A 24,310-nucleotide genomic window follows, 5' to 3' on the forward strand; every position below is an offset into this window, starting at 1 on the left:
GAAAAGACTGAGTTCAGTTAATCTGCTTACAAGTGAATGAGCCTTCCACTATGATTGGTTGTTTGGTGTCTTACTGTGGAAGATATCCTCTGCTTTTTGCAGAAATAAATAAAATTTTGCACATGTAATTTCTTACTCATATGAGTACATCCACATACCTCTCCTCTAGAGCTTATATGAGTACATCCACATACCTCTCCTCTAGAGCTTCTTCTCTGTGATCTTCCAATTTTCTTTATCAAAGACTGTGGCCAACCAGCTATCACTAATTCATGCATATACTTGACTCAGTACATTTCTCTCTCCACACTAAGTTGAACACTACATGCTGTGCTCAAATATCTGCTAACTCAGGATAATACCTATCAGCCACCCATGATTGTGGCCAAAATGTGGGAGCAACCCACTTTTACTTGCAAAAATATATGATGCTAACCCATTCAAAAAGCCTAGATTTTCTTACTGTTGTTTTGGTTTTCTTCTTTTATTTGTTTGCATTTTTGGTTTTCTCCTTTGCTATTAGCTGATTGAGAAAACTCATGAGGTCACTGGAGTGAGCTGATGCAAAGGTGTTAGAGTAAGAGAAAAATGATAGGAGGAACTGGAACACCTGTTCATGTAAATGAAGCATGGCCTCTGAATCTACTTCAACTAAACCCCAAAAGTACCTAATATTCATCCTAATATTGAATGGTGCTGAGCCTCACCTGACCCTAAAAATTGGTGAGACTGGCCTCCTCCGCTTATGAGAGGCAGCTCAGTCACATACTTTTTAAATGCCTCATGGGACTACCTACCATTACGTAGTGATATGCTGCATTTCGAACAAGAAATTTTTTATTTGTTATCTGGTCATTGCTTGGTCTTCTCTAAAATCCCAGGGATTTATGCCATGAGTTTTATTGGAGTTTGCAAGAGAGTTCACGAAGTATTCCCATCTAATGCAGATGCATCTGGCACTGAACAATGTTCTGGATCACATGGATCAAGTGACAGAGCTACTTGTATCAAAGCCCAAAACCTTCCTCAAAACCTTCTCTTTTTCTGAGCCCACTCCAAGAAGACAGCCTTCCAAATTAGCTTATAAGTGGAGTGGTGGAGTAGACCCAAGTGTGGGATTTGTTACGTCAACACTCTAAGCAGGCCTTGCCAACACCGTGCTGCATTCTCAGTGGTTGGAGCTGCAAAGTACAATTATTTGTCCTTACCTTGAAGGGGATGAGCCAATGCTACTCACGCCCCTTCACTAAATCCCTGATACCTTCTCCAATGTGACAGGCCCTTAAATTTTGTAGGGTTGAATCCCACATTCTGGTCTTCATGTGCTTCACTGAATATCCAGAGTCCTTATTATTTTCTGCTTATCCTATCTAGTTACCATGATGACATCAATATTGTGTTGTATGGAGTGATGCTTTGTGAAGCATCCACAGGATCAAAGTTTCTTCAGCCTCATTGTGAATGTGTTGTCAGGAAAGTCAAGATAGCCCTGGGCCGAGACTGAGGATGTGAGCTGCTGTTCACCCCAGATGACTGCAGAGCCTCCCAGAGACTGCGATGGACTCTGTGGCTGGGCCCTGGGTCAGGTCAACCCCTGCCGGGGCCTCAGCTGCGCTCATCTGCAGGTGCCAGCAGAGGGCGCCTCTCACATTCCCCGAAGGAGCGGGGAGGGCGCTCTCCTGACAACAGCGATGTCTGTGTATTTAAAACAACAGGACATTCCCATAATTTGCATGTATCCTTCCTCCCACATCTGAAGTGGTCCTGCCTCTCAGTATCTTATAAGAGGCTTTTTCTCCTAGATGTGTCTTCAGCAAAACTGAAGTCAAAACATTGAGATGGTGTCCCCGTTGCAACTCCTGTGCTTCTGCTCCTCTGGGTTCCAGGTGAGAATATTTAGAAAAACCTAAAACTAATTCTTTGACTCATTAATTTTCTTAATTAGGAACCTAGCACCATATGGAAGTTGGCTTGTTTTTAAATGTGATTTTTTTTTTAAGTAATGCATACTCTTTCATCTTGTCCTACTAGATTAGTGGTGATTTCATTAAGCAGATGCTTATATTGTGCTAATGTTTGCTGTATGGTTTCAGCCTCCAGGGGTGATATTGTGATGACACAGTCTCCAGCTTTCCTCTCTGTGACTCCAGTGGAGAAAGTCACCATCACCTGCCAGGCCAGTGAAGGCATTAGCAACTACTTAAACTGGTACCAGCAGAAACCAGATCAAGCCCCAAAGCTCCTCATCAAGTATGCTTCCCAGTCCATCTCAGGGGTCCCCTCGAGGTTCAGTGGCAGTGGATCTGGGACAGATTTCACCTTTACCATCAGTAGCCTGGAAGCTGAAGATGCTGCAACATATTACTGTCAGCAGGGCAATAAGCACCCTCACACTGTGCTACAACCCAAAACAAAAATTAGCTCAGCCTGGCGGAACAGAGAAACTGAACAATACCCCGTTTTTATGATCCTTGCAGGTGCAGTTGGGGAAATAATCTACCAAATACCATGACGTATGGCCCATTCAGCAGAGCTGACACCCAAGAGTCAGTGCCTCATACTTTCATCTTTACCCACAGTAACTTTCAAACTAGGAGAAGAGTTGTTGAAGATTACTCCTCCTGTTTCTTTCCATAGGTGTACAGAAACTGTCCTTTACAAGTTGGTAAAAACTGTGGATTATTCTTCAGGGCTACAGTAATTCATTTATGACAAAATCATTTTAAAGGGTAAAGATTAGGAAACAATCAGGTGATGGCCTGGAGCTCTTTTGACAGAAGAGCCATGGACTCAGGTTTCAGTCATTGTGGGTTCAAAGGAATGAGACATTGTTCCTATTTCCAAAGCAGCTCTGTGAAGTCTGACATTTGTTAAATCAGATTAACATTTAAGGTTCACTTTCACTGAACATTTGGGTTTTGAAACATGAAACTGGTCCATCGGGAACAGGGTTGTAAATATCTAGCTATGGCTTTGGAAATGGGGACTATCCCAGAAACAATATTTACCTGGAATAAAAAAGGAATCAGCGTCTTTTGTTGCCAGTCTTAGAAGCAGGACAGGGCTACAAGCCAAAGAAGGTTGAAATTAGCAACTCTTAATTCCTTCGTAAGGACTGCTTCACCAAAATCTGAGTGTACCAAAGCAAAAACTACAAAGAGAAAGTAGCTTCAGGAACTCAAGTAAGATGTAAAAACAAAATGGACATTTGATTTTATATCTTGTTTGACATATGAAACACAGGGAGATCACCCATGATCCTTGGAATTTTCTTTTCTGCACATCAAAAGCATTGTCTGTCTCCTGTTTTTCCACCTCTATTATCCAAATTGCGTTTGAAAAAATGTATTTTTTAAATTTTCATTATTCTTGGTTGAAAGACCAGTATCTTATTGCTAACATCTTTTAATACCAAGAGAAACTAAATGCATTTTTTTGACTTTGTTTCCTGTGTATTTACTCATTTATTTAAAAATAACTTTGGAATACAATGCAGTCATTGAGAATTCAGGCTTATACTCAGTGACATTTTTGTTAAAGATTTTCATCGTATTTGGTCACATAAAGTTACATCAATTTTCTATCAAACTTTTTTAATAACACAGATATTTTATTCCAAAGACGTGAAAAAATGCATTGTAAGAAATGATGTGTTTCAGACACTGCCACCAACTTTCTCCACAAGATGTTTCAAGTTGGAGAACATCCTCTGGAAAAAAACTTAAATTTTGTACCATGGTTGGTTAAACCCAATGTCAAGAAAGGCTGAGGAAGAGACAACATTCTGTAAGATTCTTTAGTTTTTATGTGTGTGGGCTGTTTGTATGTGTTCTGAAGCATGTTTCTTTCAACCTGTATTCCACTTATTCTATGGATATGCAGAAACCTTAAGGAAAATAAAGTTGTAATTAGAAATATCTGGTCCTGGTATTGGACACCTGCCTGAGGTCACTTATTAGACCCTCCCCATGCTTCAAAGAACTGACTCCCCCACCCTCTCTATCAGGCCCCATCCTCCGTGAGGAACTTTCTTCCTTCTGTGTTGTGTACAGTTCATCATACTGGACATTTTACAAGCAAAGCAAAATTTCAAAATGATGCTTGTTACTCCTATAAATGTGTTTTTATAGATTCGTGTCCAATTAATCTTTTTCAACTGTAAAAGTAGTTAAGTGTCTCTAGTTGAGGGGAATGTATCATATATTTTTCCAATAAGAAAGACAGACATATTTTTGAATTTAATGAATTTTCACTTAATGTCATATTTTTCAAGAACAAGTAAATGCCATCATTTGAGGGTAAGGTGCATGTGAATAATTAAGACAAATTTTGATCCCAAGCACTGATATTCAGTAGGGGAATGAGCCACGCAGAAAACAATAACCACATAATGAAACTGAATAGAATACTTTCAGTCGTTGACAAACTGCATAAAAGTCAGGCAATGATATGTGGTATCTGGAGGCTGAGGCCATTTATTTGTGCTGATTAGGGAAGGTCTCGGGGTCATACTGAAGATGTATCTGAGTGATGAGAAGACAATGAAGTGACCATGGTGAACGGATCACCATTAGGAGGGCAGGGACCGGGGGATTTCAGATAAACAACTGTGTATTGAAAAAAGTATGTTTTTAAACCTTTGTAATAACCAATCAATCCTATAATAATCCAACGCCTTCTGTGATTTTATTCCCTTAAGAATAAAATTTATCCTAATATCTTTCACCAAATACCTTGGCCTGGATCATACCCATGACATAGGATGTTCTCTTGCTCAGAAGCTGGAAGGCCAGATCTCTCTTTTGTTGCTAGTTTGCAGGCTTCCTAAAGCCCCTCCCTGCCATGAAAGCCCTTATCGGTGTGTTGGTCGCTGCCTTTGGGGTGGGACCATCTGAGGCAGGGGTAGCACTGGACACTGGACATAGGACTCTGGCCCTTAGTGTCCTGGTGCCCTGACCTCAGCTGTGGGGGCTCCATGTGACAGGGCTCATATGTCCCATGGGACTGAGATTGAGTCCATTGCTCAGGGAGCCCAGCATTCACCTCCTGCATTCACCTCCTGCTTGGTCAGCCAGCAGGACTCTGCTGGGAAGCCCACAGAGTGAGACATCATTAATACTGGGGAAGATTTGTGTTTTGTTTCCACCTCAGATTCTAGTGGCAACACTGTAGACCCCAGTCTCCAGTCTCTCCCTCAATGTCTCCAAGAGAAAGAGTTTCTACCACCTGCCTAGAAGCAGTAGAATCCAGAAAAGTTTCCAAAGATCCACCCACGTGGTCTGCTTTGACCAACATACAGCCCCAGCTTGGTGCAATGGTCCTGGAAAAGATCCTTGCTTGTTAATTAGCAACTTAGTTGTCCTAATGACATTGTTGGTTATTATTGTCTAAAACTGTGCTGTCTCACATGGTTAACACTAGCAATGCATAGCTGCAAATATGTAAATTAGAAATAATTAAAGTTAAAAATGTAGATTCTTAGTTATACATGCTGTATTTCAAGGGCTCGGTAACCACATATGATTAATGACTACCCTTGCAGAGCATAAATACAGACATTTTCATCATCTTAGAAAAATTGTTTTGGCTGGTGCTGACCTCAGTGATGGTATGTGGTCACTCAGTGTTACAGCTTAGAGCACAGGCCTCAGCAGCTTTCATTCAGAGGGCAGTGTGGCCTGGATCCTTCTTTGCTGGAGCTGCCGCTGTGGTCCTCAAAGGTAATCTGGAAGGGTTTCTTGGATGGGAGGAATGAGACTGGGATGACGGTTCCAGAACAGGGCCCTGTGCTTCCCATCCCCACCCCTGCCATTATGTCCTGCAGGATTCCTCGTGGCCCATCATCTCTTTTCCAAAACTTTGGCATTTCACATGGGTCACAGAATCTAGCCCACAATATTTTTTTGGCAAATAACTTTTCTGAATATCTTTTGTCCTCAAGTATGCAGCTAGTTTGTTGAGAAGAGAAATTATTTTGTGACTCTGTCCTAAAGATGGATGAATCTGGCCTGAGATCCCCTTCATTAATACCCATGAAAAGACTCACAGTCAAGACTCACTGGGACTCAGCATCTATAATCCTATATAAGAGGCTAAGCTACAATCCTAACACTAGATGGTAGACAAACCCCATAATAACCCTAAGATATAAGCCTGATCATAGAAATACTGGGAGAGGTTAAGAGTGATAGTGTCCTATTATCAACAGGTAGCCCCTAAGGCTGGAATGTGGTCTCTGTGTTACCTAGAGTACCTGGGAGGAACTGCCAGCATCCATCATTGTGGGAACCACCTCTGTGCTCTGAGACTAGAAGCCCAGCCTTGCCTTCACTGCTGCCTTGGCTGTGTCCCCAAAGCCCATCTGCTATGGACCGAATTGTGCTTCAGAAACACTTATCTTGAATCTCTAACCTCCAATATAGCTACATTTGAAGATAAAGCATATAAGGTGGTAATTAGGGTTAAAGGAGATAATAAGGGTGGGGCCCTGATTCAATAAGACTAGTGTCTTTATAAAAAGAGACCCCATTGAGCTCTCCTCCACCCCCACCCTCCATGCATGCAGTGAGGAAAAGCCATGTGAGGACATGGACAGAAGGTGGCATCTGAAAATCAGAAGGAGGGTCCTCAGCAGAAAGCAGACATTTCTGGACCTTGATCTTGGACTTTCCAGCCTTCCAAACTGTTAGAAGTAAATTTCTTTCCTTTAAGCCATCCAGCCCAGGGAATTTTGGTGTGGCAGTCCCAGCAGACAATCTACCGTCCCCACCTTCTCTGAGCAGGATCAGCCTCAGGAGGCACCTTGTGGACTTTGGGACCCAGCTTTTCTTCTCTTCCTCTTTCTGTTCTGACTTCCTGGTGAGGAAGGGGAACTGAGGCTTCATCCTCAGATAGTTTGTATCAAACATGAACATTTCTTTGATGATGAAGTTGTTAGCCCACTTTTTTCTGATCAGAATTGCATCAAATTGAATGAACTACTTGCTTTGTGTTAATATTGGGAGATTTGCATGTTTGTTCCGCACTTGGATAATAGTCAGCATGCTGTGTGGATGCCGTCTCCAGCCCCCTCCCTGTGTCCCAAGTGAGAGGGTCACAGTCACCTGCAGGGCTGGCTGGAGTATGAACAGCATCCTAGTCTGGCACCAGTGGAAACCAGATCTGGCTCTGAGCTCCTGCTTGATCCTGCTGCCCCACTGGACATGATCCCTGCCTGGGTCAGGGGCAGTGGGCCTGAACATATTTCACTCTGGCCATCACCGACCAAGATGCCTTCAGAGATAGGTGCTCCCTCCTCCCGTCCCCTATCATGCACAAATCTTCCCTAGCAACAGCTCTGCCCAGGGGCTGCTAAGGGTCTGAAGTCTTCTCAGGGGAACAGGCTGGAGGACACCTCTGAATTCACATTGCCTCTTTGTCTCAAACTTCCCTCCCACCTCCTCTATGGGCACCTCTAGTGTATCTTGTGGGCATCACTGAACGGAGCATGTCAGGATGTTTTCTCCCACCTCCTTCTCTGAATTCATGATGCAAATTCATCCTCACTTCAGACATGGGCTTGCCACGCCTTGTTTCTCTTATATACATGGCCCGGCACATTGCTGAACCCATAGTTCTGACCCCACTCCATGAATCTTTGTGGAAGGGTCATGGTTGGCAAGTCGTGGTTACTGGAGACCAGAAAGTAAAATGTCAAATACTGAGAAGCTTGTGCATGGAGCAGACATAGGCCATTGTCAACAGAGTCCCAGCAGCTGGTGAGTCATGAAACCTGGGCAGAGATATCCCACATCACCCCAGTCAGAGGGGAAGCTGGGAATGAGCCATGGAGGGTCTTCATCCTGTGACCATGCAGCCTCTGAGCCACATGTGCTGGTTTGTTTGATGGAAATGACCAGAAGAGGCCTCGTCTATGCTGAGCACTGGGGACAAAACTTCCCTCCATTCAGGGCCCAGACTCACTATCCATCTCCTGGGCATCTGCTGCTCTGTGATTCTGCACACCCACCTCAGGTCACTTATTATCCTCAGCAATGGGCAGCTCTCTGCTCTCAGCCCAGGGGAACATGGAAGAGGGTCCTGAGCTTTATGACCCTCAGGCCCTGTAGTGAGAAAGGGGCCATGTGGTGGTGCACCCAGTGCTCATTTTCAATGTTCACGTTCAACTTATTAAAGTTTAAAACTATACCTTATACTAGCAATCAACGTTCTCTTTACATATAAATGTGCATCACATTTTTCATAAACAGATACATAGTATATACAAATATATAAATACAACTTACTTCTAAAGCATTATATGTATTCAATATGTAAAGTTTATATTAGAATTTCATATTACATATACACATAATTTTACGTTTATTTTTGTAGTGTGTGTTCCTTTTCTTTCCAAGCAGAACAGAGTCTGGCTGAGTAAAGACTTTGAGGACATTTGCAGACTCTCCCTCTTTGGCTCCAACAAGGTCCCAGTCATTCAGGACCAGGGAGGGCACAGCTGACAGCACCCATCCCAGGAACTCAGAGCTAGTCCTGAGGTCTGGGTCCTGAGACTTTCACTCTTGCCAGGCTGCAGGATATATGCTTAATGCAGCTCCCGTGAATTTGTGAGCAGTTTCCTTCCATTACGCCCTTGCGAGGCAGCCCTGTGGCCAGGGCCTGTGGTTCCTCCCAGGTCCTCAGCTCTGTGGCTCAGGAGAGCAGCTACTTCCTACTCTTCCTACTCTTCCTACAGCTTAGGGTCAGCATCTGGCAGCTCTCAGGCACTGCCAGCCTGACTGTAGCCCTGGGTTAAGGACCCTATTCCAAATGTCTCCTCATTTATTGTAGTACTGGAAAGTCTGTCTTGTTCTTAAACTCAAAGTCCACATTTCCATAATTGCTAAAGCTAGCATTTGCCATCTGGAAAAGTAGAAATGTGAATTCATTGTCATGCTCAGAGCCTGGACTCTTCCAAGCCCACCAGGTAAAGTTGCCCATATGTTCTCTTCTCTCCACAAAACTTTACTTAGAATTATAGTGAAATATAATGTGTGGTAAAGCTCTTATCTCCTGCACAGAAACCATCCTCTTCTCCTTTGGTGTCTAGGGCACCAGCTCTAGCCTGCTGAGCATGGTGAGGACAGTGAGTCTCTCCCAGCCTGGGACAGGAGCAGGGATTAAGGATACATGTGATTAGCTCCACAGTGCAATGTCAGGGCAGTGAAGGAGGGGCAGGGACTCTGGGAAGAATTTGATCCTTCATAAGAAGATGGAAGGTGAAGAGGTTTGCTTCACCTTCGATAATCAATGACTTTATTTTAGATTTGGGAGCTGGGTCACATGTTTCATTGCCCTGACTCCTTCCACATCTCCTCTTTCTCTTACAATATCTCTGACTCAGTTTGTCATTCTCAGATTGTGTCCTGAAAATCAATTTCCCCTCCTAATATGAAAACAAACTAACAGAAGCCTCTTCCTCCTATCATGTGCTATGAGATCTGACCCCTAAACTCTGTGATACCCAGATCGTATAAGAGATAATTATGGGATTTTACCCAAGAGATTTTCTAGCTAAAAAGAATTCTCATGCTAGCTCTTCTCTTGGAAAAATTTTCTCTGTCTCTTGTCAAAACTGACACCAGAAAACAAGGTGGAAATATTTCCAAGAACAGAGGACAGCCATGCACTCAGTGAGCTGAAAGACATCTCTTCCCCTTGCATTAGTTTCCAACGCTGCTGTTTAAATCGCCACAGTCTTATTGGCTTCACACAACATAAATATATTACCCTGTAGTTCTGGAGGTCAGAAGTCTCACCAAGCTAATGCTAAGGTGTCAGTAGGGCTGCATTCCTTCTGGAGGCTCCAGAGGAGAGAACTGGATTCTCTGCTTTTTACGTTCCAGGTGCTCCCATATTTCTGGTTCCATGGCCCCTTCCTTCCTCAAACCACATCCCTCCCTATTGTCCCAGCTCCTCTCTGACTGTGAGCCTCCTTCTCTATTTTAAGGACTTTTGTGATTATATTGGCTTCATTTCGATAACCAGGTTTTTTATTCTCAAAGTCCTTAACTTACACCTGTCAAGTTCTCTTTTGCTATGTAAGGTAGAATTTTTATGATATGGCTCCAATGACTGGAGGAACACCAGAGTTCTTGATCTCACACCAGTTTGGATAAAACGACACAGACACATGTGGAGTGTTTTAAGGAGAGAAAGGTTTAATATGCAAGAAGGAAGAAAGAAGAAAACAGCTCCCCCATACAGAGACAGGGGAAGGCATGATTCAAAGAGAAAACTCTATGTGCAGCAGAAAAGAGACTCCTATATGAGGAGGCTGGAGGAAGTGGTGTCTGATTTGCATAGGGCTCTCAGGATTGGTTTGACCAGTCATGTCATTTATGTAGCCTGCAATATAACTGGCCTTCCCACCATAGCCTTTTAATATACAAATGCAGGGTGCCAAAATATTCTATACACATGGGGATATGTGGGGGCAGCCATGTGGACGGGGATATGTGGGGGCCAGGAAGAAGATGGTGGGAGTCGCCATGTTTGGCTGGACTCAGTTTCTAATGGTCCGAATTTGCATATCAAAGCTTGCCAGCCTGGCTCTAAGAGCCAGGGCTTTCCTGCTAGACAAGAAATTTTCTGGAGCTACTTTAAAAGAAACGAAACCTTCCCAAGGACCCCTTTTCCTCTCTATCTGCCTAAAATAATTTATTAATAACTCCTATAACACTTGGGTTCCAGAGACGAGGACATGGGCATCTTTTGGGGTGGGGACATTATTCATTCCACCGACCATAAACATGTTCCCCAAAATTGTCTTTCTCTAAAGTAAAATTTTAAAAATCGCAAAGTATTTTTATGAAACCAGGAGCTGGACAAAATCTTAGACTCAGGTTCCTTTAAATTGTGAGCTTTAACTGTTAAGGTATGATCACTCCACTGACTCTAATGTAGATTTATTGCTGTGTAGATTGTTTTAGAAGATTTTTAAGTTTGTGATCCAGTGTAAACAAAACAGTATCTGAGACAGGTCTCAATCAAGTTATAGGTTTATTTTGCCAAAGATAAGGCTTATGGCCTGTGACACAGCCTTAGGATGTCCTGCAAATACGTGCCCAAGGTGGTTGGATTACACATTGGTTTTAAACACTTTGGAGAGACAGAAATTATGAGGAAAGACATAAATCAATATATATAAGATATACATTAGTTTGTCCTGGAAAGGTGGGATATTTTGAAGCAGAGACTTCCAGGTCATACATGGATTCAAAGGTTTCCTGACTGGCCACGGGTTGAAAGAGTTAAGCTCTGCCTAAAGAGTTGAATTCATCATAAAGAAATACTTGAGTTTAGATAAGGGGATGTGGAAGCCAAGGTTCTTGTCATGTAGAAGAATCCTATGGGTAGCAGACAAAGTAGATGGTGAATGTTGCCTATCAGACCTTAAAAAAAAGTCATACTCTTTGGAAAAGACTTAGTAAGGGGAGGAGATTCTCCGCAGAATGCAAATTTCCCCCACAACAGGCAGCTTTGCAGGGCCACTTCAGAATATGATGAAGAAATATTTTTAAGGTAAAAAATTTAGATTTTCTTCAGGGCCTATTTTCTGTCATGTTGGAGTATGGTATCTTATTGCTACAAAGTATCTGTTTTGTCAGTCCAAAGGTGTCTCTCGTAATGATAACGTTGGTCAGTTTTGTCTGAACTCCAAAGGGAGGAGAGTGTAATGAGGCACATCAAAACTCATCTGCCGGTCATGGCCTAACCTAGTTTCTCTGTTTTCTTTGAAGTTCTCTCTGCCACAAGAGGAGACCGTTCAGCTGATTGCTGGCTTACAACTTATTTTTTTGTTTTAACAAACAGAACAAAAAAATTACCACCTAAATTCAATCTAAAATAGATTGGTTAAAAAAAGTTAAGTGCTTCCTGAATATTCCTACATGTCAAAGAAAGAGAAGTGATAAGAAAAAACATGGGAAATACCCCTCATACAAAAGATAAAAAGTTTTTTTTTACTGTCTTAGTTTGGGTTCACCAGCAATGAGGATTCCTGTTTAGGCAGCAAATTTACAGTGGGAGGAAAGGAAGAAAGTGAGGGCGGGAGCAGAAAATGAATGGTAAAAGACACATCAACAGCCCACCTGACTCAGGATAACTAAAGATCAACTACATGTGGAAACATGGACTAAATTCCTCTGGGTTGTTCCACCTGAGAAATGAGGAAGCTGGGGTATGTATACACCTCATCCTGTCCTCACTGATTGTGAGCTGTCTCTCTTGTTCCATTTCAAACTGTTATAACAGGTTCCTTGTCACTGTGTAATTCATAAATAACAGAAATTAATTTTCTTACACTTCTAGGGAATGGGAAATTTAAGATCAAGGCATGGGCAGGTTAAGGTCTGCTTTCTCTGCTTTCAAGATGATGTCTGGAGCATTGACTCCTTCAAAGGAAGAAAGGCCTTGTCTTAACGTGACAGACGGACAGAAGAGAGAAAAGGATTCCAGCCCCGTAATTCCTGTTTACAGTGGCATTAATGTATTCCACTAGAGGGCTCCACCTCACGACCTAAACACATACCAATAGGCCCCACTTGGCAATACCATTACACTGAGATTTAACTTTACAACAGATGGATTCTGGAGGACACGGTCAAACCATAGCACTTTCCTAAGAGATACACATTCCAGGCCATCTGGCCAGCAAGGCATACAGACAGATCTCTCTGCCCAAGATCATAAAGAACATAAGACAATATATGGCCATTGGAAGTGAGCAGAGGTACAGCAAAGGGGAAAGCCCTAGACTACAGATGGGGACTGCTACATTCATCATGGTACAGTTAACCCTTGAATAACTTGGGTTTGAAATTTGCCGATCCACTTATATTTTCTTCTGTGTGTGTCACCTGTGAGCAAGTACTTTGTAAGTGGTAAATATATTTTCTCATTTTTATGATTTTCTTAAAAACATTTTTTTCTTTAGCATACTTTATTGGAAGAATAGAGTATATAATATGTATAACATAAAAAAGGGTTAATCAACGATTTATGTTATCACTAAGGCTTCTAGTCAAAAGTAATCTATTAGTACTTAAGTTAGGGATGCAAAAGTTCTACACAGGTTTTCATCTGCACCCGTGGTCAGTGCCCCAACCTCCACATTGTTCAGGGGTCAACTGCTGTTTCAGTCTGTAGCTGCCTCTCTCTGGAACAGCATCTTGGCAGGTGGGTTACAAATGAAGGAATCCAGAAAATAACATCTCAAACTATGCTGCATTTGTATGATGATTATGTAAAACTAAAGGCATTTAGAAAGCAGCAAATGCACAAAAAGGCTTTTCCTAAATATCCCTTATCTTCCTAAAAGCAAATTCTTCAGAAGGAAACCAATTTTTAAGAAAATTCTTCCTGAGAATTTTTATATCAGGGAAGATTAACACAAAACAGGAGTCAAAAATAGAAAGGACTGGAAGTTCATACTTCATCCAGGCAGGTGATTACCTGTTCTTTTGAGGATGCACTTCTATTCTCATCTATTCTCTCCAGGTTGCCTACACTTCCCAATTCCCTCTTCCCTAAACAAGAAATATAAACATCTGGATTTCATTGACTTATCTGGGTAATCACCCTGCTATGATATCCTGCTGCACTTTAAGTGAATTTTGTTTGCCTTTTCTCTTATTAATCTTCCTTTTGTCAGTTTATTTTCAGCAAACATTTAGAGGACAAATGGAAGATTCTTCCTTTCTCCCAATATAAGCAAGTTCCCTTAAAATTCAGGCAGCCTATAAAGCAGCAGGAAGGTTTCTGCACAGGCTACAGCACTGTGATTTGGCTCCCCTAGTCAGGCATCGGTAAAATTTTGTGGAGTCCTAGGATGCAGCCCACTGATGCTGATATAGTTGTATCCACTTCCCCTGCTACTGAGCCAGGCTGGGACATTTTTAGGCACATTAGAGATGTGAGATATAACGAGTGCAAATCCCTGTCCAGTTTCATCTGGATCCAACTGATTTCTCCATGTACATGGGCAGTTGCTTGATAAAAGTTTGAGTGTCTCTTTCCTAAAGATATTAACAGGGAGGCTGGTGTCTGGGTCAGGATGATGTCCCCGCTCACCGAAAAAAATGTAAAAGAGGAAAGTGGCATTGATGGTACATGGCAGAGACATGCTCCGTGCAATGGCCACGCTCACTGAGGGAGATAAACTTTGGAAAATAGTACTCAATGGCAGAAAAGAAGGTAGACTATAAGGTGCCCAAAACAAGAATAAGGTACAGCCCATTTAGTCTCTGGGTATTTAAGAGACCTGTCACTCTTGATAATGGTGGATGTGTGAGTGCTGCATGCATTGAGGAAACACGGTATCATCTTTGTGTATTTGTAGTAAATTGCTTGAACTTATACTGGTAAGAACAATAGCATAACACCATTACCTAATACAAATATATGTATCATCATGTCAATATATTTTATTTTTAATTTTTTTTAGAAAGGAACAATGATAAACTTATAGAAAAGTTGCAAGTATACGACAAATACCCCCTTCCCTAACCAGAATCATACAATAGACTTTAAAAGACCTTAGAATTGTATCGTCTAAAACTTTACTATGTGTTTCCTACAAAAAAGAATATCCTCCTATATACTCCCCATACACCAATGAAATATGTTACCCATCGACTCCTGAGTAATATTTCAAATTGCCAAAAAAAATCTAAAAAATGTCTCTCGTAACAAAATAGTCTCCAGTAGAAATCCATTCTCTGCAGACAAATTTGTGCTACCCTGGTCTTACCTGGGACACCTGGTGACACTGAGCTGGTGCTGAGTTACTGAGAAGAGCCAGCTCTGCAGCTGTGCCCAGCCTGCCCCATCCTCTGCTCATTTGCATGTTCCCAGAGCACAACCTCCTGCCTTGAAGATTTATTAATAGGCTGGTCACACTTCATGCAGGAGTCAGACCCACTCAGGACACAGCATGGACATGAGGGTCCCCACTCAGCTCCTGGGGCTCCTGCTGCTCTGGCTCCCAGGTAAGGAAGGAGAACATTAGCAGTTTACACAGCCCAGTGTGCTGAGTACTGCTTTACTGTTCAGGGAAATTCTCTTACAACATGATTAATTGTGTGGACATTTGTTTTTATGTTTCCAATCTCAGGTTCCAGATGTGATATCCAGATGACCCAGTCTCCATCTTCCGTGTCTGCATCTGTAGGAGACAGAGTCACCATCACTTGCCGGGCAAGTCAGGGCATTAGCAATTATTTAGCCTGGTATCAGCAGAAACCAGGGAAAGCCCCTAAGCTCCTGATCTATTATGCCTCCAGTTTGCAAAGTGGGGTCCCATCAAGGTTCAGCGGCAGTGGATCTGGGACAGATTACACTCTCACCATCAGCAGCCTGCAGCCTGAAGATTTTGCAACTTATTACTGTCAACAGTATAATAGTTACCCTCCCACAGTGTTACACACCCGAACATAAACCCCCAGGGAAGCAGATGTGTGAGGCTGGGCTGCCCCAGCTGCTCCTCCTGATGCCTCCGTCGGCTGAGAGTGTTCCTCAGATGCAGCCACACTCTGAAGGTGTTGGTAGATGGGGACATGAAGTCACCTCTGCACCCTAATTCTTTTCTCTTTCTCAGCCACAACTACACAGACATAGCAATGCCCCTCCTAATTTAATACAGACAGAGATCATGACACCTGAGGAGTCTAGTTTATAGCTTCAGTATATAACAGAGAAGAAGTCACTATAGATATTCTAAGCAGGAATTGTCTTAATACAGAGAATTAAAGTAAACTACTGACATCTAAATAAAATGTAGAGATGAATCTCTAAATTTAATGTTTTATTTACATAGAAATATTTCCCAAATGGGGCATACAGGAAAACTCAGTGGTCTTCAATATGTTGCGAGAACAAAGAAAAAGTTAGTGTTTCATGAAAAAGGGAAAATATTACCTATGGCTCTTTGAGAAAGTTTATTGGCACTAGGAAGGGTTGGGAGCGGGCAAGCTCAGACTGGGAAGCAGTGGTGGACAAAGTGAATCCTAGAATTATATCAAGTTATCTCAGAAGTTGTGGACAAATTTGATTTCAGGTTACAAGAAGCCAAAGCAGTGAAGGTTACAGAGAATTTTGTTACTGAAATACCAGGGATTCAGTGTAGATCCTGCAGCTCACCACACAGAAAGCCAATCACTAAGACAACAAGTATTGCCAAGGAAAAGGCTTTAATCAGGTGCTGTAGCTGAGGAGATGGGACACCATTCTCAAATGTATCTCCCTGACCAACAAAAATTAGGGGTTTATATAGCAGGGAAGAAATGTGGGAAAACAGGAATTAGGGAGGGTTAAGAAAGATAATTTGGTCAACAAGAAGCAGGAGGTCAGTTATGCAATCATAATGAGTGAAAGGTCTGATGTCTCACTGTCCTGATTCAGTGATATGTAAGTTTCAGCTCCTTGATAGTATCTGGGAGGCCTGATGGTTGGTTTACTGAAAAAAGAACTCAGGTAAGACAGATGTAACTATCCTGAGTTTTAAGATCAGGGAAGTCAATTTCTATGTTTATTCAAAAAACCATAAACATTAGTTCCATGGGATAATAGGGCCTATTTCAATTGCATTCTAGAAACAATATTTTTCACCCTGAGTGCCTTTCCCTCTGGTTTCATGGCTCTGTTCAGTATGACAAGAATGACACAATTCCTATGATTAACGTTCACACTACAACCTTTCAAAACCAAGGATATAGTATTCAGGAAAGTTGATATTAGAAGCAGGATTCTTTGGTGCTCCCTCTGAAAACAGAATGTATCCACCCCTGAAGTAAGGGTTTTCTAACCATGTGGTCCTCAGTCCTGTCTGGAAGCTTAAGCCTGGGATTGCTGAAGTTCTCAGCTTCATAGAGCATCTTTCCAGGTGTTTCTCCAGTCCTCACCTTTGTCTCTCTGCCTGTCTTAGGTACCAGTGGATAATATTGAGTCTTCCTTTTCTCACTTCCAAATCTCATGGGGGACCCTCTTATTGGGCAACCCTATAGGACACGAGAGGTAAAGAGGGATATTTCCATAAGTTAAAATGATTTTTCCCCCAAAAAGTTCATTTAAAATATTATATTTGAAGCCACATGTTGAAAACACATCCAGCTTTGTTTTCTTATTAATGCAAACTTACATTTGCAAATATTTGCAGCATTGTGAAGGTTGAAAACATAATTATTTGTCCATGGAATGATTAAACACCTCTATAATTAAGTGGAGTAAACATTTTCTTGAAAATTTATATTCATTGAAGTAAAGGAATATATTTAAAATGTTTGAAGCTATGTTAGAAATTATTGGACTTAAATTCAACTGTGCAGTTTGGTTTGGGATGTTGATCACTACTGTGATCTGTCACAAGAATCTTGTGTCATGTGTAGTCACTGCTGTTCAGCCTTGTCGTTAAACAATTGATATCTACAGGCTGAATACAAGCTCAGTGCCCTGCAGAGGAACCACTCAGCAGAGCCCTTCCTTGATCAGCCAGATGATTGTGAACATGAGCATCTATGAACATGAAAACAAATGTTTACTGTTATCAGCCACTGAGTTGTATATTTAACCAGTTACCATAATCAATGCATAAACACTTCTTGATACAGTATTTACACCTCTACCTATATAAACATACATATTTTTTCTTGAATTGGTGGTATAAATATGAATATTTAGTAATCAAATTATGAAGTTATTAAGAGAAAAAGACAAAATTAAAACTAATTAGTATTTCAATAAAAAATTAAAATTTACTTTATTTATGGAAAAATGTACGTATATTTAAGATACATAGAAGTGAATATATATTTATTTGATAAAATATTGACTACAAATACATACAGTATGCATATTTAAGTACATTTATTCTATTATATATGCAATCTATACATATTTTATTTACAAAATATTATCTAAATTATATACATTTAAATAATTGTTGTTACATTCCACAAAAAAAATGGTACTTATGATGACATCTAGTTCATACTCTTGCTACAGAAAAATTTATTTGTAGCCTTTATTTTTAAAACTTTACCAAATGGTTGTCCTTACCTAAAATATTTTTCCAATCCAGTAGAGCTCCAAGGGTAAGACTAGAGCAAATTTTAACTAATGTTGAATATTAACCAATGCATCCTATGAAAGTCTCCATTATATTCATGCCCACAATGATGATATTCCAAATAGAGTTCTCACAACAATGGATGCTGGATGGAGTCACATCATTGCCATTGTCAAGGAAGCCCTGGAAATGTAAAACTCAAAACAGTGGGTAAACTGCAAGGCCTATATCTGATGATCACATTGCAAAGAGAACAGCAGTTTAATAATATTGGCTGTTGGTTTTGACAGATCATCAGGCCTTAAAAGAAATGCAACAGGATGATTTCAGATAAAGTCATTCTGCAAGAGCTATGACTAGATGTTTCAAAAATGAGCCATAATAAAAAAATGCTTTCCAAGTGAATATTAATTGACATGCCATTAATGAGCAGGGGGCTTTTAATAATGAGGATGATTCAACATATGGACTTCAGTTACCTCTTCCAGCTTTCCCAGCTAGCCTCATGAACCAGCGTTATGGAGGTCCCTGTGGGGACTCAATAATATGACTTTCAACTAACTGAGATGTACAGGGCTACTGGCTCTTCTGAACACCCAATTTGCCAAGAAAACTGACCCCTCCAGAACACGTAACATTGTACCACACATCAGGGCTCAGACTAATTACTGGTATCAGGTGATTCTAGTGGACCTCATGGAACATGAGGATGGCAGTGGTTATTTTACTATATATGGATTTGCCTTCCTTTTCAGTTACATTTCTGCATAAAATATTATTTGTGGATTTTCAAAGAGTTTTCATCAGAGTCAGGAAGTTCTTCCATAATATGGCTTTGGATCAAGCAACTTATTTACCTCAAAAAAAGTGAAGCAAAATGTAGCTCATGCTCTTGTCATGTGCACAGGTGCAGCTTTCCCTATAGACAGGGAAAAACCCATTATTAGTCAAGCAAAGCTGTCACACAAACCCTTGTGCTATTGAATTGCTATGCTGTCAGAAGTGGTGGAGGCTCTGAAACACTGACCATGAATGATGCTATTACTTCCATAAACAGAATATTTATATCTTGAAAATGAGCTGTAGATTCATCATTCTTATGCCAACTGAACAGCTTGAAATACTCTATTTCTATTTTCTCAGGGCTGTGGTTTTCTGGCTGATAGTTCTTAATGCAAAGAGTTTACATGACAATTATTCCATGAAATTGGAAGAAATGATATGATAAGCATGTGACCATTTAGACTTAACACAATACTGGATAAGTTGTCAACACAGGGGGTTGGGGGTATGTTGGGGCCATAGATCTAGCCCATATAAAGCAAGAGCAGACATAATTGATTTTACATATCTTAGAGAGGAAGTACAGAAAATATGGACCCTAGGGGACCTTCTGGAATCTTTCTATTTATTGCCATTTCCACTGGTAAAACTCAGAGAAGATTTCAACAGACATCAGGATGAAGTTCTAGGGATCACAGTCATGTGAAGCATTATTTGCACTTGGATCTCCAGTGAGACAAAGGGAAGATGAAATGCATAGTGGGATGTGGAGGTATAAACACCAGAGACAGCCAACTGGTCAGCTTCAACGCTGAAAAGGGTACTTATTTTTTCTCTTTACTTTTATCACTGAATCATTTGGATCTAAGAAAAGCGATTATGGCTGGTGAGGCAGAAAGGTGTTTATTATCATGAATTAAATGGATTGAAAACATGTGGGGAAACCAGAGTGGAAGCTCAGGCAACTCCAAGTACTCCTTTTGCTATTCCTTGACCCTCCCCACCCCCATATTTTCCACAGTCAAGAAAGATACTCTTATTTTATAGGAACCTGGCAAGTGAGGATACTGTGCCCACAGGACTGTGTGGCCTGGCTGTCACCCAGACCAGGAAAATGAGCACATTTGAGTGAGATCAGGCATTTCCCCTCCCTCATCTCAATCCAAAAGCACTCTGTAGTAACACATCTGATGGGCAGTCAGAGAAAGGGGTCAGATCTCTAGCAGTTGATAGTTGATACCAGAGCTGCTGTCCTTCTGGGGGCAGTAGTGAGAAGAGCTGCTCTCTTTTCTGCTGCAAAAGACAGCTTGAATGTGGAGTCTCAAGCAGTAGGAGCTCCTCCCCAGCCTGTGCCAGCAGTATGATTCTTGGAATTGTTCTAGAGGCTTTGACTGGAGCCTGTTCTTTAAGGCTTTTCAACAATTTGTAAGGAATTTAATATCTTCTAGTTAATCACTTTATGCTTCATGGATCTGACATTTGCAACAGGGAATATACAGAGTCCACAGTGACATCATTTACAGCCTCCTTTTTTCTTGCTAAATATATAATGCTTTCCAGGTGGACCTGCCAGAGGAAGACAATGTGAACAACAATCCATGTCACCAAAAATGAAAGACAATTAAGCTCAGGAAAGCCACTGGGTTCTCACCTACCTGCACTGTCCCCCTGAGACTTTTTTTTTTTTTTTTTTGGTCACCTTGGTCAAAATCATGAACAAAGTTGCCAACTTTGAATGGAAGCCTTTGCAATGGCAGCCTTGGAATCTATTCAACTATACATGTCCAAGGTGTTCCTTTAAGACTTTAGAGACTGCTTGCTCGATGGAAATCCAGGTATCCACTATTTCTATGCATGCTGACTGGAGTCTGTGGCAATGTCACTAGGTGCACCAGACTCAGCTTTTGGATGCAAAAGTTTCCTGAAGCAGCCCCAGTTGTGCCTCTTTTGAATGGCAGCTCCTCGCTTGCTGTGGGAAAATGATAGGGCCTGAGTATCTCAAGGTTTCTTTTTTTTTTTTCTTCAGATAGTCTCGCTCTGTCACTCAGGATGCAGTGCAGTGGCACAATCTACACTCACTGCAACATATGCCTTCCAGGTTCAAGCGATTCTCCTGCCTCAACCTCCAGAGTAGCTAGGACTATAGGTGCACACCACCATGCTCAGCTATTTTTTGTATTTTTAGTAGAGACAGCGTTTCACCATGTTGGCCAGGCTGGTCTCAAACTCCTGACCTCCAGTGATCTGCCCTCCTCAGCCTCCCAAAGTGCTGGGATTACAGGCGTGAGCCACTGTGCCCAGCCTCCCAAGGTTTCTAAAGTGGAACTCTAACGTTCCTAATAAGAACCTGACCATCTTCCAAGGTTGCTGATAGATCTGGCATTCGCCCAAAGAACCAAATGAGATCTAGCCAGCTGAAGGTGGGATGGTCCCCAGCACTGACCTTTCACTGATTTTTCCTCATTATAATCTCATTGTAATACTAAAATATCCACCCAAGGCAGGGCTTATCCTCCATTTCCTCATCATGTTATATATGTTAGAACATGATGCGCCACTGCACAAATGCAAAGAAAACTTTGCCTAACCATGTTTGTATGTCATTCCTTTTTCCGCCTCAGCTTCCTTAAAATGGTAAGAGCTGGGCGCTTCAAGGAATAGCCGCAAGGATCTCTTACCCATAGGCTGCTCCCTCGCTTTGCTCGTGCCACAAACCTATTAAACCTTGCCTGAGAAAATTTCTGTTTGGCCTAGTGTCGATTTCTATTTACAAAAGAGGCAGGGGGTCAGGCACGATGGCTCACACCTATAGTCTCAGTAGTTTGGGAGGCCGAGGTGGGTGGATCACCTGAGGTCAGGAGTTTGAAACCAGTCTGACCAACATGGTGAAACCCCATCTCTCCTGAAAATACAAAATTAGCCAGGTGTGGGGGCACACACCTGTAATCCCAGCTACTTGGGAGGCTGAAGCAGGAGAATCAATTGAACCCAGGAGGCGGAGGGTGCAGTGAGCCGAGATCGCACCACTGCACTCCAGCCTGGGCAACAAGAGAAAAACTCTGTCTCAAAAAAAAAAAAAAAGCGGCGGGGAGGAGGCAAGGAACTTGGGGTCCCAGCAGCAGCAAAAATTGCATCAGGTGGGAATGAAGAGCTGATTAGAACTTTTCTTCCAAGAATGCCTTTCACTTCCAGCTTAGTGACTTTTACCAAGTGTCCTGAAGCTGCCTCAAAGAGTAACACTCACGTAACTCCAGAACTGCAGGTGCAAAGGTGACCACAGCTGCATGGATGAGCAGGACCCAGGCTCTGACCCTCAGGCTGCCAATACAATTGCCATGAAGACAGATGTTGATGCCATCCATGAAGGCAGGGGATAATTCCTTGGCTGATTCTCTAATCTCCACTACACTCACTCTGCACAACACATCTATCAAACTAGACTCAATTTGTCTTCTCCTTAATGGTTTTGAAAAACTCTGTTCACACTCCAGAGCTTCATTTCCTATAAATCTGCACCTTTCCTTTAAGCAGTTAAACTCCTTTGCTTTCTGGGCACTTCGCTTGGTCTCAAGGAAGCAATTTTTTTAATGCTACTCCAAGTTCTAATGGAATCTTCATCCATCCTGGAATTAGAACTTCATGTACAACCAGGCAAGATCCATGCAACAGTCCAGATGTTATCTTGGCAGGCCCTAAGTCAAACCCTTGGGGTTGGGGATGGAGCTTTACTGTTTACAGATTGTGTGACATTAGTAAAGTAACTTAATCCCCCTTTGCCTCCGTTTCTATACCTGCGATGCTGTGACAATAATAGGTTCTACCTCATAGGTCGGTTTACAATTTAAACAAGGTAAAACATTTAGAATATTATCCAAAAGATAATATGTGCTGCTGTTAATGTAGGTATCCTTATTCCTGTAATACTTAGCCCTTAGCAGATACTTATTGAAAATAGTTTTAAATCCAAGTTCATTTCATCCACAGCCCCAGGAGGTGTTAAAATGGGTTTTTTTTACTACCCAGCTCACAGCCCTTTAAATCCTAAAGATTTTGTCTTGATCCATGCTAAATGGCTTAAATCAATCATGCCCATGCATATCTGTCCAATGCATTTCTTCTCACCATCCATTATCACAACCTTTTATTCTATGATAGGTTCAATTGTCATATTGCTGTCCTGCTTTATTGTGTAAGTCTTATTGTATCTTTTAAATCTTTTCTCTATTTCTCTAATACTTGTGCCAAAACTCAAAGTCTAATCTCAGTTTCTTTGACATGCTTCTATGCTAATGATGTAGTTTATTTGATGTTGTTTATGCTTTTACTTGTTGGATTCCTAAGGAAACAAATTCTTTTAAGTGCGTGCCCTTCTAAGACCACAGAGCTAGAAGGTGAAAAAAAGCTAAGTGGAAGTGTATGAAGAAGAGTGATTTGGGAAACTAAAGTGTCACTTCTCCAAGAGTTTTCAAGTTGTATTTTATTTTTTGTTTTTTAACAAACCATGTGTGACTTTGCCAAACACTTCTTATCTAAAGCCTTTTTTCTCAAAAAGCCCACGTAGATTACCTACATGCAGTAAAATCTGCTCGGCCTTTCTCTAGTTTCTCCCTGTATACACCCAGAAGTCCACACATGAGACCCTGCCAGATTTAATAGCCTTGGCCTGGCAGAATCTGCAGGATAATGGAGGGGATGCATGTGTCCCCTGAGGAACCAGACTTGACAGCAGATAAAGCTGAGCAGAAGGGCAACCTAATCCTCTCTGCCTTCCCTACGCATTTTGGTCAATTAAACCCATTCAGTGTAACAACTTTGTATTTAAGGCTGGTTCACACCAAACCAAAACTAATATGTTTTCTGTATTTTATTTTGATGAGTAGTTACTGGTTTACATGCAGCTGGGTTAGTTTAGGTATATAAATACTATTTCTCTCCCTTCCCCCACCTTCACACTTCCACTGTTTCTTAGCACCTGTCTTTCTGCAGGAAAGGGGCTGGAAAGACCCCTTTTAATACCATTGTTTCAGAGAGTATCCAGGTAAAACTATTGGCATTCTTGGCTTTTGGCTACTAAATAGATTTCATTAAATCTACTTAAAAACTAAAGTAGGCTGGGAGCGGTGGCTCATCCCTACAATCCCATCTTGGGGCACCGAGATGGGTGGATCACCTGAGGTCAGGAGTTTGAGACCAGCCTGGCCAACATGGTGAAACCCCGTCTCTACTAAAAATATAAAAACTAGCCCGGCATGGTGGTGGGTGCCTGTAATCCCAGCTACTCAGGAGGCTGAAGCAGGAGAATTGCTTGCACCCAGGAGACAGAAGTTGCAGTGAGCCGACATAATGACATTGCACTCCAGCCTCAGTGACAGAGTGAGACTCTGTCAAAAAAAAAAAAAAAAAAAAATTCATGTGTCAAATGTC

General features: G+C 41.6%; 2 gene segments (V, D, J or C); both read left to right on the forward strand.

Moving 5' to 3' along the window:
• The first annotated feature begins 1,838 nt into the window (after positions 1–1,838).
• On the forward strand, positions 1,839–2,512 carry LOC100939413 (probable non-functional immunoglobulin kappa variable 6D-41). The segment is given in 2 exon segments: positions 1,839–1,886; positions 2,094–2,512. Coding segments are annotated over 2 exon segments (467 nt in total).
• A 12,442-nt stretch (positions 2,513–14,954) lies between these two features.
• On the forward strand, positions 14,955–15,522 carry LOC100939465 (immunoglobulin kappa variable 1-12-like). The segment is given in 2 exon segments: positions 14,955–15,029; positions 15,155–15,522. Coding segments are annotated over 2 exon segments (378 nt in total).
• Positions 15,523–24,310: the final 8,788 nt, after the last annotated feature.

The sequence above is a fragment of the Pongo abelii genome, chromosome 12 (assembly GCF_028885655.2).
Source record: "Pongo abelii isolate AG06213 chromosome 12, NHGRI_mPonAbe1-v2.0_pri, whole genome shotgun sequence".
Classification (NCBI taxonomy): Eukaryota; Metazoa; Chordata; class Mammalia; order Primates; family Hominidae; genus Pongo; species Pongo abelii.